General features: G+C 57.1%; 1 protein-coding gene across 1 annotated transcript; it reads left to right on the top strand.

Moving 5' to 3' along the window:
• Nucleotides 1-338: 338 nt before the first annotated feature.
• ARHGEF19 (Rho guanine nucleotide exchange factor 19) lies at nucleotides 339-9155 on the top strand. Its single transcript, XM_027623311.1, has 15 exons — nucleotides 339-847; nucleotides 1256-1537; nucleotides 1698-1806; nucleotides 1883-1959; nucleotides 2258-2520; nucleotides 3309-3469; nucleotides 3585-3737; nucleotides 4011-4140; nucleotides 4286-4360; nucleotides 4516-4605; nucleotides 4784-4944; nucleotides 5673-5831; nucleotides 6152-6231; nucleotides 7913-8017; nucleotides 8405-9155. The coding sequence occupies exons 1-15, from the start codon at nucleotides 373-375 to the stop codon at nucleotides 8560-8562; spliced, it is 2478 nt and encodes an 825-aa protein (XP_027479112.1). The 5' UTR covers nucleotides 339-372; the 3' UTR covers nucleotides 8563-9155.
• The last annotated feature ends 7150 nt before the right edge of the window (nucleotides 9156-16305 follow it).

The raw sequence follows: 16305 nt of genomic DNA, 5'->3' as shown, positions 1-16305 counted from the left end.
ATGTATGTATGTGTGTCTGATCATAGGTCAGTGAGAGTTGAAAATGCACGAGGTGGTTAAAAGCGCAGACTCAGAAGCAAGACAGCCTGGGTGTGAATCCTGGCTCCCCCCATAGGCCAAATAACGTCTGTGCCTCACCTACCTCACCTATAAAATGGGGATAACAACAGCATCAACTCAGGGTTGTGAGGATTAAATGAAATAATATATATAAAGCACTTGCCACTTGCCCAGCACTTGCCACTCGGTAAGTGCCCAGTAAGTATTAGCTGTTACTATGCAGTTAGGTGTGTGAATGTGCGCACGTGTGCACACGAGGGTTGGTCCAGGCCTCTGAGATGGAGGTGGCTTCCTGGCCAGCCCTACTGTTCTATGTCTGCCTCTCATACCTTTTCCCGTGCAGGCCCAGGTGGGTGGCAGAGCAAAGGAGGAATGGACTGTGGGCCACCAGCCACCCTCAAGTCCCACCTGGCTGGGCCACGTGGCTCTGCCCGCCACCCGGTAGCCGTGTGCCAGCAGGAGAGCCTGTCCTTTGCAGAGTTGCCCGCCTTGCAGCCCCCCAGCCCTGTGTGTCTGGATCTCTTCCCTGTGGCCCCAGAGGAGCTGCGGGCTCCTGGCAGCCGCTGGTCCCTGGGGACCCCTGCTCCTCTCCAAGGGCTGCCATGGCCGCCATCCCCGGAAGTCCCAGACACCGACATCTCCACCGGTGGGGGGATGCGGCCTAGCAGGGCTGGCAGCTGGCCACACTGTCCTAGTGCCCAGCCCCCAGCTCTGGAGGGACCCTGGAGTCCCCAGCACCCACAGCCACAGCGCCGGGCCAGTCACGGCTCAGAGAAGAAGTCTGCCTGTGAGTCACTCTGGGTGAGGGGGTGGTGGCCCAGTGGGACAGACAGGGGAGAAGTCGGGTGGCTCTTTTAAGACTCATAAGCCTCAGAGTTCCCCAAACAGGCAGGACAAGTGTTAGATTCTAGAGAGAAGAGAATGGGAAATCAGGGAGGACTGGTGACTTGCTGGAGGTTGCACTGCAAATGAGTGGCTGTCCTGGGCTCCTTGGCCCTTTGCCCACTGCAGGCAGGCACTGTGCTCTCTCTGCTACCCCTCTTGTGGATCCTATTTTTGGGGTGCGGGGGGACCAGATCCTGGCAAAAACACTGACCTTTCCCCTCAGAGGCTCAGGGCCACAGGGTAGCAGCAGCGGGGAGTGGAGAGAGCGCCCAGTGGATGCAGCGTGTGCTCTCGCCCCACTTCCCCGTAGGGCGCAAGATGCGGGTGTACCAGCGTGAAGAGCTCCCTGGCAGCCCTGAAGCCCATGCTGTCTTCCTGGAGCCTGGCCAGGCGGCAGAGCAGGCCCTGAGCACAGAGGAGCCTAGGCCACTGGAGCTGTCTGGACCCTCCCGAGGAGGCCTCGAGGGGCCTGAGCGGAGGCGCTTCTCAGCCTCTGAGCTGATGACCCGGCTGCACTCTTCCCTGCGCCTGGGGCGGAATTCAGCAGCCAGGGTGCTGACCCCAGGGTCAGGCACTGGTGCAGCTCGGGAAGGTACCAGCTTCTTCCCTGGGCCCTAAGAGCAGGCCACGAGCCAGAGGCAGCATGGGGCACGGCCCACACCTGAGACGGGGTGCTGGTCAGCTGAAGTGTGGCACCCCAGTGCCCAGCGCCATTCTTGGAGCCACCCACCCTCAGCTCTCGCCCTCTCCAGGAAAAGCATCTGGAAGGGAGTCGCGCAGTGTAGAGATGAGGGTGGACAGCCTGGCGATGCCAGCTCCTGTTGACCCGAGCGGGGGCCAGAGCGGCTGGCCCGAGCCCAGGTACCATCTCCCACTCCGCACTCGGTCCGAGGAGGGGTGCCGGCGAAGAAGGGCCCTGAACCTGTCCCTTTCCTAGGCTGGACACACCGGAAGAGCTGGCTCCGGGGTCCAGGAGCACCAGCGAGCGGCGCCAGTCACGGTTTCTCCTTAACAGTACGTGGGAGGAAGGGGCTGGGGGGCTGCGGGTTTGGGGAGTTGAGAGGTTGGGATCTTGCGAGAGGGCGAGAGAGCGAGAGAGCTGAATCTCCGTAGCAAGCACAGTGGCTAGCACGCAGTGGGTGCGCATGCAGTGTTTCTGGAAGGAGTGAGTGAGTGAACGAGTTCACGGTGTCCCGCTACCCGAACCGTCCGAAAGGCTCGTTTAGTGAGGCGGGCTCTCGGGGCGCCGGGCAGGAGCCGGACCGGGCAGGCGGGCGCCCCACGGCCCTCCCCCGCCCCTCTCCCCGCCCAGCGGTCCTCTACCAGGAATACAGCGACGTGGCCAGCGCCCGCGAACTGCGGCGGCAGCAGCGCGAGGAGGAGGGCCCCGGGGACGAGGCGGAGGGCGCGGAGGAGGGGCCCGGGCCGCCGCGCGCCAACCTCTCCCCGAGCAGCTCCTTCCGGGCGCAGCGCTCGGCGCGAGGCTCCACCTTCTCGCTGTGGCAGGACATCCCCGACGTGCGCGGCAGCGGCGTCCTGGCCACGCTGAGCCTGCGCGACTGCAAACTGCAGGAGGTGGGCGCCGGGGGCCGGCGGGGCGGGGCCGGCGAGGCTACCAGCCGGGGAGGTGGCCCTGGGGCCCGCAGGGGGCGGGGCCACAGAAGGGGCGGGGCCAGGAGGACGTTGTGGTGTGGGTGGTCCCTCAACTTAGCGGGGCCCCGGGCCCTGGGTTACCGGGCGAGCGGGACTGCACACTGCTGGAGGTGGGCGTGGGACCCAGCGGGGAAGGCGGGGCTACGAGAGGGCGGGGCCGGCGGGACCGTCTATGCGAAAGGTGGGTGCACGGACCTGACCAGGTGGGGCAGGCTACTAGCGGTGCCGGGAGCGCTGCCGCAGCCGTCGAGAGCGGTGGCTGGGCGGAGGGGTGGGGCTAGGGGCGGGGCCAACAGGGCCAGCGGAGGGGCGGAGTCAGGCTGGGCCGGCCGAGGTGGGACGGCGAAAGCAAGGACCGGGAGGGGCAGGGCCTTCTGGAGAGAAAACGTCTGGTGGGCGAGGGACTGAGTGGGGCGGGGCTAAATGAAGCGCTCCCCACTGGAAAGGGCGGGCCTGCTAGATGGAGCTAGGGGCTCAGGCAAGGTCTTCAGTTGAGTTTGAACAATTGCTCGCGGCTAGAGGTGGTCCCTTTCAGCCGTCAGGCAACAGGTCATCGGAGGTGGGGCGTCTAAGGAGATGGTGTCCGGGGCTTGGACAGCAGGGGGAGGGGGAAAGGAATGGCGGAGTCGGGAGGGCGGGTGGTAAGTGAGGTCACAGTGTCCGGGGTGGGCTTGTCGGGCCCTTTCAACCCCGCCTCCACCCTCACTCAGGCCAAGTTTGAGCTGATCACGTCCGAGGCCTCATACATCCACAGCCTGTCGGTGGCCGTGGGCCACTTCTTAGGATCTGCTGAGCTGAGCGAATGTCTGGGGGTGCAGGACAAGCAATGGCTGTTCTCTAAACTACCCGAGGTCAAGAGCACCAGCGAGAGGTGTGGGAGTGGTCTGGTCAGGTGGGGGGGCGGGGGCAAAGCCTGTGATTGGCCCGGCTCCCAGGTCTGGGGTCTCTCGTTGGCCCTGACGCTGACCCCTCGCCGGACCCCTCAGGTTTCTGCAGGACCTGGAGCAGCGGCTAGAGGCAGATGTCCTGCGTTTCAGCGTGTGCGACATTGTGTTGCACCACTGTCCAGCCTTCCGCCGAGTGTACCTGCCCTACGTCACCAACCAGGCCTACCAGGAGCGCACCTACCAGCGCCTGCTGTAGGGTTGGAGGCTCTGAAGGGGGGGGCGGGGCGGGGAAGATAAAGGGAGTCTTAGGCGGAAGGGTGTACGGAGGACCGGTGACCCGGGAGGGGGGTGGTTCCCCAACAGGGCTCTCTGACCTAGGATCAGTTTAGACCTAACCCCAAGGGGCAGGAAGGATGTGCCGAGAAGATACCTGAAAAACCAAGAGGGTGGCTGGGGTCATGGATCCTGGCGGTTCATAGAATCGATGAGCCTATCTGTGACCCCAGGCCCCTCCCCATCTTCCAGCCTGGAGAACCCCAAGTTCCCTGGCATCCTGGCTCGCCTGGAGGAGTCTCCCGTATGCCAACGTCTGCCCCTCACCTCCTTCCTTATCTTGCCATTTCAGAGGATCACACGCCTCAAGATGCTGGTGGAGGTACCTGGAGGGCACTGGGCTACAGTGAGGGCTATGGGGGGGGGATGTTGCTGTGCCTTCCACAGCCCCTCCTGGGTAAAGACGGGAGGGCAGGGTTATGGGTGGAGGTCCCGGCTTGCCTCATTGCACCGACCCCACCCTCCAGAACATCCTGAAGCGGACCGCACAGGGCTCTGAAGACGAAGATGTGGCCACCAAAGCCTTCAATGCACTCAAGGAGGTGAGCTCAGCTCCCCAGGGCCCCCAGATTCCTGGCATATTTCTAAATGAGCCCCAGCCATCAGAGCCTCTGGTCCCCAGGTGGGAGAGCCTGAGGCTAGGCTCTGGGAGCAGGGGTGGGGGGGGCCTCAGGTGACCCACCCACGGCCTCCCCAGCTGGTGCAAGAGTGCAATGCCAGTGTGCAGTCCATGAAGAGGACAGAGGAGCTCATCCACCTGAGCAAGAAGATCCACTTTGAGGGCAAGGTGCATGCCTGCTGCTGGCGGGATGGGGGCCACAAAGGGGTTGCTCTTGTTCCTTCCTTCCCTGAGCACGGCAGGCCAGTTCCTCGCTCCCCTGCCGCACCCCTCCCCTGTTCTGTGCTTTTTGCCCTGCTGTCCTGGGCCTGACCTGCCCTCTCCCTGGCCCCTTCCATCCTTCCAGATCTTCCCACTGATCTCTCAGGCCCGCTGGCTGGTTCGGCACGGGGAACTGATGGAACTGGCACCACTGCCCGCAGCGCCCCCAGCCAAGCTGAAGCTGTCCAGCAAGGCAGTCTACCTGCACCTCTTCAACGACTGCTTGCTGGTCTCTCGGCGGAAGGAGTGAGTCTGGGCAGGGTGCGGGAAGTAGATCGGAGCCAGGTCCCTTCTTCCCCGCCATGAGGCTCCCAAACAGTCCATCGCTAGGCCTGGGAGCCCCTGTCTGGGCTGCTGGCGCACCCCGAGCCTTGGCGGTTCCCCCAGAAAAGGCAGAGATGTGAGGCCAGTCCGTTTTCCAGACCTGAGAACCAAGGGCTGGGCTGTCTGCAGAGCAGAGATTAAGAGCACTGTCCTGGAGTCCCAGCTGCACCCTAACTCATCCTGAGAATGGCCGACATTTACTGAACCCCTGTCCTGTGCCAGGCATGCTGTGTGCACTATTCTCTTCAGTCCTCTAACATCTCCCTGGAAAGTAGGCTCCCTTGTTATTCTCAAGAGCATGGATCTAGTAAGTGCAGGAGCCAGGAGGCCAGGTCTGTCCGGTGTCCGATCCCGGGCTCTTAACCATTGTATTATCTTATTTTCCATCTGTAACATAGAGACTACCATGTAGGGACACTCAGTGTGATAATAATACATGGAAAGAGCTTAGCACAGTGCCTGGCATGCAGTGAACACTCACTCAGTATTAGCTGTGACTGGTATCAGTTTGGGATGAGGGAGAAGTCTTTCTGAGTGAGGTAAGTCTTAAGGCTGGATGTGATGAAGAAAGGACTTCTTAGACTATGGGAAGGGTTCATTCCTGGTTTATTCATTCATTCATTCACTAAAGTGTCACCCCGGTCCCGCAGGCTAGGGAAGTTTGCCGTGTTTGTCCATGCCAAGATGGCCGAGCTCCAGGTGAAGGATCTGAGCCTGAAGCTCCAAGGCATCCCCGGCCACGTGTTCCTCCTTCAGCTCCTCCATGGGCCCCACGCGAAGCACCAGTTCCTGCTGAGGGCCCGGACGGAGTGAGTGGGCTTGGGTGTGGGGAGAGAGGACCACCCCACCCCCCCGGGGCAGGCACAAGGCCTTTCAAGCCCGCCTGCGGGGACAGGGGGCATAAGGCAGGCCACGGGTGGAGCTGGTGTCCAGAGCCTAACGGGCCTGCTCTCTCATGCTCAGAGCTGGGTGGGGCCCTGGCTTGGGGACCGACAGCGCTGTGGGGCGGGCCCTGGGGTGGGTCCTGAGTCTGGACATCATACCCCAATTCTCCCAGCCCTGTCTCACCACTCTGGCCCTGGGAGATTGCACTTTGCGCATTGTGACAACTCAGCCTCCCCCTCCCTAGAAGTGAGAAGCAGCGATGGATCTCAGCCATGTGCCCCTCCAGCTCCCAGGAGGAGAAGGAGGTCTTCAGCGAGGGCCAAGGTAGCAGCCTGCCGCCTCCCCTGCCCCCCCCCCCCCCCCCCCCCCCCCCCCCCCCCCCCCCCCCCGCCTCCAGGCCCGCATCCCCCCCTGCTGGGTCCCTCACTCCTCTTCCCCTTTCCTCACATCCTGGTGCCATGTTGCCTGCAGAGCCAGCAGGGAGAGAGATCAACCGGCCTGGGGCAGTCAGGGGCCGGCCTGGGGTCAGGGGTCGGCCTGGGGCAGTCAGGGGCCCAGGGGCAGATCCTTGGAAGAGGGACAACATTTACGTAGGCCAGGCCGACCCCCGTGTGCTCAGGTGACACCTTGGAGATGGCAAAGCCTTTTGTATGCTCCCATTTCATCCCCACAGAAACCCATTTTACAAGTTAGAAAACAGAGGTTCAGAGAGGTTAAAGTGACTTGTCCAAGTTCACCCAACTAGTAAGTGGCAGGCCTGCGGCTGGAGCCTGGGTCTGTCTCCACCTTCACTTCTGTTGCAAAGAGGGCAGAAACCAAAGTGGCCAGGGCGTGGGGGGTGAGGGACCAGCTCTGTTGATATAGAGGCTTCTCTCTGGGGTGTGAGTGAGGCCGGTAAGCCAGAGTGCTGCCCAGTCAGAGAGGGACCCTGGTATAGTGGATACCAGGCTGCTCTTGAAGGTTTCTGAGCAGGGGAGTTAAGGCTGAGCTAACGAAGGGAAGGGAAAGGAACTTGTTTCTACCCATGCTTGCCATGCATCAGGCCCAGTGTAAGGGGCTTTTATACGCATTTAGTTTACTCAGTCCTCATGATAACCCTGTTAGGTAGACTCATTTTCTCATATCTGAGAAAACAGACTCAGAAATGTTAAGTAACTTCCCCAAGGTCAGGCAGCCAGTGGGGAGCAGAGCTGGGATTCAAGCCAGGTCTGGCCCCAAAGCCTGTGGTTTTCGCAATACTGCCAGCCTGTCTACCATGGTAGAAAGAGCCTAGGGCCTAGATCGAAGCAGGTTCTCTGGCTTGGGCTAAGAGTCCTATTTGGTCTGTGGGGTGAGCGTCCCACTCCAGAGAGGTGATCAGGGAAGGCCCCTGAAGGATGAAGAGGGGCAGCCTTTTCTGGGGGAGGTACTCCTGGAAGGAGGACAGGCAGTGCAAAGGCCCTGAGGCAGGAGGGAGCTGAGAACGTTGGGGGAACAGCAGGGCAGCTAGTGTTGCTGAGCTTCATGAGCAAGGGGCAGGGGGGAGGGGGAGGGGAAGAAGAGGGGAGGAGGGGAGGCTAGCGAGGACGCAATGCCAGACCATGCAGGGCTTTGTAGGCTGTGGGGAGGACTTTGGATTTTACTCAGAGGAGTGGGAAGGCCCAGTTGAGAAGGATGGATTAGAGGGAGCCCTGGAGTAGTAGCAGGGGCATAGGAAGGGGCCATTACTGTTTTGTGGGGGGTGTCTGGGGGCAGGTGGACACTGGCCTGGAGGTCAGCATCAAGGTGTTAGACTGAGCTGGGGAGGTGAGAGCCCTGGGCAATAACCCAAGCTGGGAGGGACTGGGTTCACCAAGGGCTTGTGTTTAGCGTAAGAGGACAGTGGTCAGGGTGGGCAGTAGGAGGCGTGGAGCAAATGAAGCGGCGGGAGCCACCACCCTCCGACCCCTTTCCTTCCTCCTCCTACCCCTCCCCGCCCCCAATCATCCCCCCCTGGGGACTCCCTCGCTCTCCCTTGGGCTGTCAGACCGCCCCCAGGTTCAGTGTGTCAGGACATACAAGGCTTTGCAGCCGGATGAGCTGACCCTGGAGAAGACTGACATCCTGGCCGTGAGGACCCAAACCAGTGATGGTAAGAGGGGCCTCCTGGGAAGGCCTCCCTGATGGGACACCGGGCAGGCAGGAGGTAGCCAGATGGCTAAGACATCACAGGAAAAGGTTGTGCAAGGGTTGATCAACCACAGCATGCAGGAATCAAGTTAACAAGAGGAGGAACTTCCCGCTTATAAAGCTGGAGGATTCAGAGTGACTGATGGGGAAGAATGGGAAATACCCTTCTTAGAGGCTGTCAGGAAAAACAGGTCAGATGTTCATCTACAGGACGGCCAGAGGCAGGGTCCTTCCTGGAACTGGGGTGCTGGGATGATGTCACCCCTGCCCCCGGGGTGCAGACAAGGCAGAACTGGCCCTGGAGTCCCTTTGATGCCACTGATGTTGCTCCTGGCCTGCGTGCCCCTAGGCTGGCTGGAGGGGGTCCGCCTGGCAGATGGCGAGAAGGGGTGGGTGCCCCAGGCCTACGTGGAAGAGATCAGCAGCCTCAGTGCCCGCCTTCGAAACCTCCGAGAGAATAAGCGGATCACAAGTGCCACCAGCAAACTGGGAGAGCCCCCCGCATGACGGGCAGCCATGGCCTGGGACGCCAGCTCCGTGCCCAGCTCCTGGACAGGTCTGCAGGGACCTATAGTGTCCCAAGCCCCAGGCCACTGCTGGGGTTCCACGGCCTGGCGTCCAGAGTACAGCCCGTCCTCACACTCCAGGGCCGACACCAGTTTCTTCCTCCGGCAGAGGGACTGCACAGGTGACCTGTGACAGCTGGCAAGGACTGGGGCCTACTCCCTTCACGCTGCCTGACTCTTGGTCCCTCTGGCAGGGGCCCTGGTGGCTGTGACTTTTCTGTAAATAAACTCCCGTGATGCCTTTGCTTGGAGTCTGCGGGCTGTCTGATGCTGCCCCCAGCCCAGCCCCACTTCCTCCAACTAAAGGTCAGGAGGCTCTCTGTCTGCCTCCCAATGGGGAGAGTTCACCTCTTAACCAGAGGAGGAGACAGCAGGGCTGGGTATGAATTAGACAGCATTGGGCTGCAGTTGACAAAATACCCAATTCAACTAGGCTTGGAGACCGAAGAGACTTTAATGGCTCTTGTGTTTGCTTCTTACAGCTGCTGTAGCAAATGACCACAAACGAGATGACTTAAACCAATAGAAATGTATTCTCTGACTGTTCTGGAGGCCAGAAATCTAAAGTCAGTACCATTGGGCCCAAATCCAGGTGTCGGCAGGGCCGTGCTCTGCCCTGTAGCGGGGATGTGTTCCAGGGGAGAATGGTTCCTTGCCTCTTCCAGCTCTGGTGGCTACCAGCTTTCCTCGGCTTGTGGCCGCACCACTCAGTCTCTGCCTCTGTGGTCACGTGGCCTTCTCCTCTGTGTGTCTGTGTCAGATCTACCTCTGCCTCCCAAGGATAAGGATACGTGGGATTGCATTTGGGGTCCACCCAGATAATCTATCTCATAATCCTTAACTTAAAATCCCACCTGAAAAATCTATCTCCCCTCCCCTGTTTATCATAGAAGATAACATTTACAAGTTCTAGAGATTAGGATGTGGATATCATTTAGGGGACCCTTTCTCAGCCTACCGCAGTTCTCATAACTAAGAAGTATATGGGCAGGGTGGGCTTCAAGCAAGGCTTGATCCAGGGACTCCTTGATGTCACTGAGGACCCAGCTCTTGCCATTTTTTCTACTCGGTTGTCCTTGGTATTGTCTTCATCCTAAGGCTTCCAGGGGCTTCTTCATTCACATCCAACATGAAAGGAGGGGATTGTCTTTGTCCCAGCATTCCTTGTCAAAGTCCGGGGATGCTTTCTGACGAGACCAGCTTGGGTCACGTGGCTACCTCTGGGCTGATCACAGTGGCCAGGGGGCGGTGTGTGCTGACAGACCTAGCCCAGGTCATGTGCTTTAGCCCTGCAGCCAGGCTGGGGACTTACGTTTCTTGGAACCCCATGGATTCCCACGTGGAGTCTGATGGCTGCTGCAGAGGAGGGGTAGCTGCTGGGGAGGCCAATGTTCATTGAAACCCAAATCACCCAGGAGAGTAGAAGCACCTGGGAATGAGCTTGGAGATGTGAACACACCTGGGGGAACCAGAGCATCCTTCATCCCTCAAAAGGAGGTCATGGGGCAAGGAAAACGTGAGCCAGGTTGGTCCTAGAAGGCAAACATGGGCAGAGGGGGAGACGCTCAGACCCATGAAGAAGCTTTTGGGAATGACTTTCTAACCTGAGATGGTGCAGGGAGGGTGGAGCGTATGGGCCAAGGGGGCAGACACATTTGAATTTGAATCCTGGTTCAGACATTTATATTTATACCCATGTGATTTTTTTTAATCTTTTTTTTTTTTTAAGACTTTATTTATTTGACAGAGACAGTGAGAGCAGGAACACAAGCAGGGGGAGTGGGAGAGGGAGAAGCAGGCTTCCCAATGAGCAGGGAGCCCGATGTGGGTCTCTATCCCAGAACCCTGGGATCATGACCTGAGCTGAAGGCAAATGCTTAACAACTGAGCCACCCGGGCACCCCCCAGGCCCCCCCATGTGATTTTTTTTTTAAAGATTTTATTTATTTGAGAGAGAGAGAATGAGAGATAGAGAGCACGAGAGGGAAGAGGGTCAGAGGGAGAAGCAGACTCCCTGCTGAGCAGGGAGCCCGATGCGGGACTCGATCCCAGGACTCCAGGATCATGACCTGAGCCGAAGGCAGCCGCTTAACCGACTGAGCCACCCAGGCGCCCCCTGTGTGATTTTTTAAAATAAAGTTTTTACTTTGGAATGATTGTAGATTTACAGAAACGTTTCAGAGGTGGCCCAGAGAGTTCCAAATGCCCGTTTTCGCTGCTGGTAACATCTTCCATTCCGTGGTACGGTTGTCAAAACTAAGAAACCAACACGGGTACGTGACTATTAAGTGAACTCCAGATTTTATTCGGATTTCACCGGTTTTCCCACTAATGTCCTTTTTCTGGTCCAGGAATCCGATCCAGGATCCCACATTGCGACTTGTTCTCACGTCTCCTTGGTGTCCTCTGGTCAGCAACAGTTTCTCTGTCCGCCCTCGGTTTCCATGGCCCTGACAATTTTAAGGAGTTCTGGTCAGAATTTTGTTAGACTGTCCCTCCGTTTGGGTTTCTCTGATGTTTTTCTGATGACTGGATAGAAGTTTTGGGTTTGGGGGAAGAATACCTCAGAGGCCAAGTGCCCTTCTCGTCACATGACCTCAGGAGGCACGTGATGTGCACGTGACTTATTACTGGTGATGTTAACCTTGATTACATGGTGAAGCTGGGGGCTGCCAGGCTTTCCCCACTGTGAAGTTTACTACCTTCGCCTGTCCGTACTCTGTTCTTTGGAAGCAAGTAGAACCCACACTCCAGGCACACTCCCGCTTCCTGGTGGATATATCTCCCTTTATCCCGTTATTTGGGATTCTTCTGTAAGGAAGGTTTTTGTTCCTTTACATAATCAGCCAGTTATCATAAAGGACCCGTGCCTTTATGTATCTTTCCTTTGGGTTAGAATTCAATATTAAGTTATGTATTTTGTTGTTCAAATTGTTCCAGCTTGGGAGCTTTTTCCTATCCACTCCTGTGTCTGTTTTTGGGTTTTGATTTTTTTTAATTTTATTTATTTACTTGACAGAGAGAGAGAGCGAGCACAAACAGGGGGAGAGGCAGAGGCAGAGGGAGAAGCAGGTTCCCCGCTGAGCAGGGAGCCCAATGCGGGGCTCGATCCCAGAACCCTGGGATCATGACCTGAGCCGAAAGCAGACACTTAACGACTGAGCCACCCAGGCGCCCGTCCTGTGTCTGTTTGACATTCCCTTTTCTTTTTGTTTCTTTGAGCATTTCCTTACATTCTGGCACTATGAGATGCTCCAGGCTTGCCTTGTGTTTGCCTGGTAGGCCTTGTGTTTACCCTTGTGCCTTACCTGCCTGAGTGCTAGAATCAGTCTCTTCTCTAAGGAGCGTGGTTGCTTTTATTGGAGATAGTGTTCAGAAACCAAGATCTGGGGGCGCCCGGGTGGCTCAGTCGTTAAGCGTCTGCCTTCGGCTCAGGTCATGATCCCAGGATCCTGGGATCAAGCCCCACATCGGGCTCCCGCAGGGGCTTCTCCCTCTCCCACTCCCCCTGCTTGTGTTCCCTCTCTCGCTGTGTCTCTCTCTGTCAAATAAATAAATAAATAAAATCTTAAAAGAAAGAAAGAAAGAAAGAAACCGAGATCTGGGCACTGGGTGTGCTCATGGCTATTGAGGTGTCACAGTTTCTCGGCCCTCCCACTGGATGGAGGTAGGAAATCTCTCGATCTATATCACGTGATTTTAGGTAAGACACTGAATGGCTCTAAACCTCTGTTACCACATCAGCAAAATGCGGATGGTGACAGTAATGCCTACTTCATGGAGCCGCTGTGGGAGAAGACATGCCAGATCGGGGTGCCTCGGTGGCTCAGTGGGTCGAGCATCTGGCTCTTGGTTTCAGCTCATGATCTCAGGGCCGTGAGATGGAGCCCCATGTCTGCTTGTCCCTCTCCTCCTGCTCCTCCTCCTGCTCTCTCTCAAATAAATAAATAAAATCTTAAAAAAAAAGATGGGTGCCTGGGGGGTGGTTAAGCGTCTGTCTCCAGCTCAGGTCATGATCTTGGGGTCCTGGGATTGAGCCCTGCTTTGGGCTCTTTGCTCAGCCGGGAGTCTGCTTCTCCCACTGCTGTTCCCCATGCTCTCTCTCTCAAATAAATAAAAGCTTAAAAAAGGAAGGAAGGAAGAAGAAAGAAAGAAAGAGAGAGAAAGAAAGAAAGATGAAAGAAGGAAAGAGAGAAAGAAGAAAGAGAGAAAGGAAGGAAGGAAGGAAGGAAGGAAGGAAGGAAGGAAGGAAGGAAGGAAGGAAGGAAGGAAGGAAGGAAGGAAGGAAGGAAGGAAGGAAGGAAGAAAAAGAACAAACGAACATAAGGCCGACACAGTGCCTGGCCCATCAGAAGTTGCCACAAATGGCGGCTTATACTGTGCCGGAGCTGCATAGCCAGAGTGTGGGGGCCCCTGTGAGCTGGCGAAGCCTCTGTCCTTGAAGATGTAAGGAACTCAGAAAGTCTAGGGACGGGATTCCTGTACTGAGTGAAGACCGAAGCCTCTCTGCTTCTTTCAGTGCTGAGTCTGCGTGGGGAGAGCCAAGTTGGCACTAGGCTGGCCAAGCAGAGGAAACGAGCTCCCATTCAGGCTGCCCCTGGCCAATCTGGATGCTGGCCGGCACCTGAGTCTGCGCGAGGCTGCGGGGGGCTGGGCGGGGGCGGGGGGGAAGGATGCTTGGTGGCTGGCTTTGGGGCCATGCTGCCAGGCAGGGAGACGGGGGCTGCACCAGGCCCCACCAGGCCCGCCTCCCTCCTCTGCCACCTACCCGGGAGGTATATCCAGGCAAGGCATCTTGAGGGAGCCCCTCTCTCAGTGGTACCTGCCTCTGCCTCGTAGGCCTGGCCTGGGTATCTGGCCTTGGCCCGGGAACTAGGGTCCTGCCCCTGCTTGCTGTGGGAGAAGGAGGAAGGTGGGGGTGAGACCGGCGAGACAGGAGATGAGGATGAGGGCGGGCCTGTCTGGGGCAGGGCTTTTGGCCCCTGAGGCTGTCTGCGCAGCCAGTCTCCAAGCCCCGGACCTCTGGGAGGCCATCTCAAGGCTTCCTGGAGTCCCCTTCCCACCCAGGGCTCACTCCTTCCCGACAGGGACCAAGGGGATCCTGCTGTCCTCTACCACTCTCAGTGGACCCCAGGCTATTGTTGCAAAGATTTTACTATTGTTTTTTTAAAGATTTTATTTACTTAGAGAGAGAGAGATCACAAGCAGGGGGAGGGGGAGGGGGAGAAGCAGGCTCCCCGCCGAGCAGGGAGCCTGATGTGGGGACTCGATCCCAGGACCCTGGGATCATGACCTGAGCGAAGGCAGATGCTCAGCAGACTGAGCCACCTAGGCACCCCAGATTTTACTATTGTTTCAAAGATTTTATCCTGAAAGGAAACCGTTGAGAAAGAAATTTATCAGTTGTTCATTGATAGGGCACACTGAGGTTTCTGGGTGAACCAGGAGCCAAAGCTTCAGTCCCAGCAGCAGGCACTAAGCTCTGGGGCGGCTGTGGTGTGCAGGGGTGTGGGGCCCCCGCAGCCTGGAGTCAGCCTAATGTTTGTTGATTCTCTCCCCGCCCGCCCTCCCTTCCTTCCTTCCTTCCTTCCTCTCTCTCTCTCTGCCTCTCTGTCTCTCTCTTTCTTTCTGATCCCCTTCATTCTCCTCTCTCATCTGCGTCTCCTATAGCGGGTGGGGCACAGAAGCATCCACTCTCTGTAACAGGTGAGACAGACAAGTGATGGGACGCACAGCTCCCAGATAGACTCAAGAGTCGGTGAGGGTGGGGGGCAGCAGGACCTCTCCTGTACAGTCGGCAGGGTTCAAACGGGCACAATGACTTTGGAAACACAGTTTGGCTGCATCTGCTAAGGCTGAGTACATGCCTACCCAGTGACCCAACAAATCCACTTCTTTCTTGGGGTATATGCCCAACAGAAATGTGTGCATGCGTGCCCTGAAAGACAAGAACTAGAATGTTCATAGCAGTCCTATTCGTTAATGACCAAAATACTAAAAACGACCCGAATGCTCATCAGTGGCAAAATGGATAAAGTGTGGTCTATTCCCACGGGGAACACCATACAGTAAGGAGAATAAGGCATCGGCAAGTATGTTTAAGGACGCAATCTATAGACACAATGTGTGAGAAGCCAGACACAAAGAGGGCTTCTCAGATAATTGTATTCACATAAAGTAGGAAAGCAGGCAGAGCTCACTGAGGGGGCAGAGGTCAGGGTGGGGCTACCTCAGGGCAAGAGTAGTAACCGGTGGGGGAGGAGTCTGAGGACGCCCTTTGCACAGGCTGCTCTCTTGGGGACAGTTCATTGAGCTGCACATGTAAGATCCGTATCCTTGATGTATGTGAGTTAAACTTCAACAGAAGCTTTGTCCCAGTAGGAGAAACCCTGGGGCTGTGGATGGGCAAATAAGGCAGCAGCTAGCTCTTGCTGGAAACCGGGACAGGCTTCCTGGACGCAGCGCCACTCAAGCTACATCTTGAGGGCTGACATGGAGGTGTCAGGACAAGGGTGCAGCAGAGCAGAGACCCAGGATTTGCCCTCCTCTGGGAACAAGGAGCTCTTTCCAATCAGGAAGAGAGGAGTCCAGTGGCTTGAGCCCTTGACCTGACCTTGGCCTTGGCCTACTCCTGCTCGGCTTCCGTGTGGGAGGGCCCAAGGACCCTTACTCCCATATTTTTTCTGGGTTTTGATGGAGGGTTGCCATCTGATTCCAGCAGTTTAGCTGTAAGCCAGAACCATCCGGGCTTAAGGATCTGTGTGGCTGGAAACTGAACCCTTTTTTCAGATGAAGAACTTTTGGTAAGAAAGGCCTTTGGAATTTGAAAGTTCATGGTGGGGGCGGCAGGGGGAGGACCTGCACCTGACCTTCTCTGAGCATCTGCTGTGGGCCAGGTGCTGCCGGACCCTTTGCCATGGACGCCTCCAAGGAGTTCCTCAACAATCCGCTCTGCAGGGCAGTGGAAGGGTGGGAGGGGGTGCTTTATGAACTGTGAAGTGCAGTGCACTTGGACAAGGCCTAAAACCATTCCATAACCCATTACGTAGTTGGGCAGTCCTGTGTGCGTGGTGGGGGTAGTTTGGGGCTGGGGGATGGTGTTGAAATTACAACCTGAAGTATACCACTGATGGACCTGTTAATAGAGCAATGATAGAATATCAAGTGTTTAGGGACACCTGGGTGGCTCAATCAGTTAAGCGTCCGGCTCTTGATTTTGGCTCGGGTCATGGTCTTGGGGTTGTGGGATGGAGCCCCGCATCGGGCTCCACGACGAGTGTGGAGCCTGCTTGGGATCCTTTCTCTCCCTCTGCCCCTCCCCACCTGCTCATGCACCGTCTCTCTTTAAGAAAAGAAAAAGAATATCAAGTATTTAATGACCACTTACGCCCTGATATGAGGACTGTATGTCCATCTCCATATTAATCGGGTATTGTTGAACCCATTTCACAGCTAAGAAAACAGACATTCAGAGAGAAAGGCAGTGTGTGCGTCCATACACTGGAGTCCCACACAGGCTCGCTGCCCTGGCTGGCTTTCCAGTGGGTCTTTAGATGCCAAGCTCATCCCAACCTCAGGGCTTGTGCCCAGACCACTCACTCTTCCTGGGGTGTTCTCCTGTCAGATTTTCAGGTCTGGCTCCTTCTTGTGACCCTAGTCTTGACCCAAATGCCACCTCCTCGGG

This window comes from Zalophus californianus, chromosome 4, assembly GCF_009762305.2.
Source record: "Zalophus californianus isolate mZalCal1 chromosome 4, mZalCal1.pri.v2, whole genome shotgun sequence".
In the NCBI taxonomy this organism is placed as follows: domain Eukaryota; kingdom Metazoa; phylum Chordata; class Mammalia; order Carnivora; family Otariidae; genus Zalophus; species Zalophus californianus.
The sequence above is the reverse complement of the archived record's forward strand: the minus strand, read 5'-3'. Positions and strand labels throughout refer to the sequence as shown.

Coding starts and splice junctions, on each gene's coding strand:
- ARHGEF19 (XM_027623311.1), top strand. CDS start 373: ATGTCTGCCTCTCATACCTTTTCCCGTGCAGGCCCAGGTGGGTGGCAG. Junction 1,807..1,882: donor AGCGGCTGGCCCGAGCCCAG/GTACCATCTCCC, acceptor TCCCTTTCCTAG/GCTGGACACACCGGAAGAGC. Junction 4,141..4,285: donor GCCTCAAGATGCTGGTGGAG/GTACCTGGAGGG, acceptor CCCACCCTCCAG/AACATCCTGAAGCGGACCGC.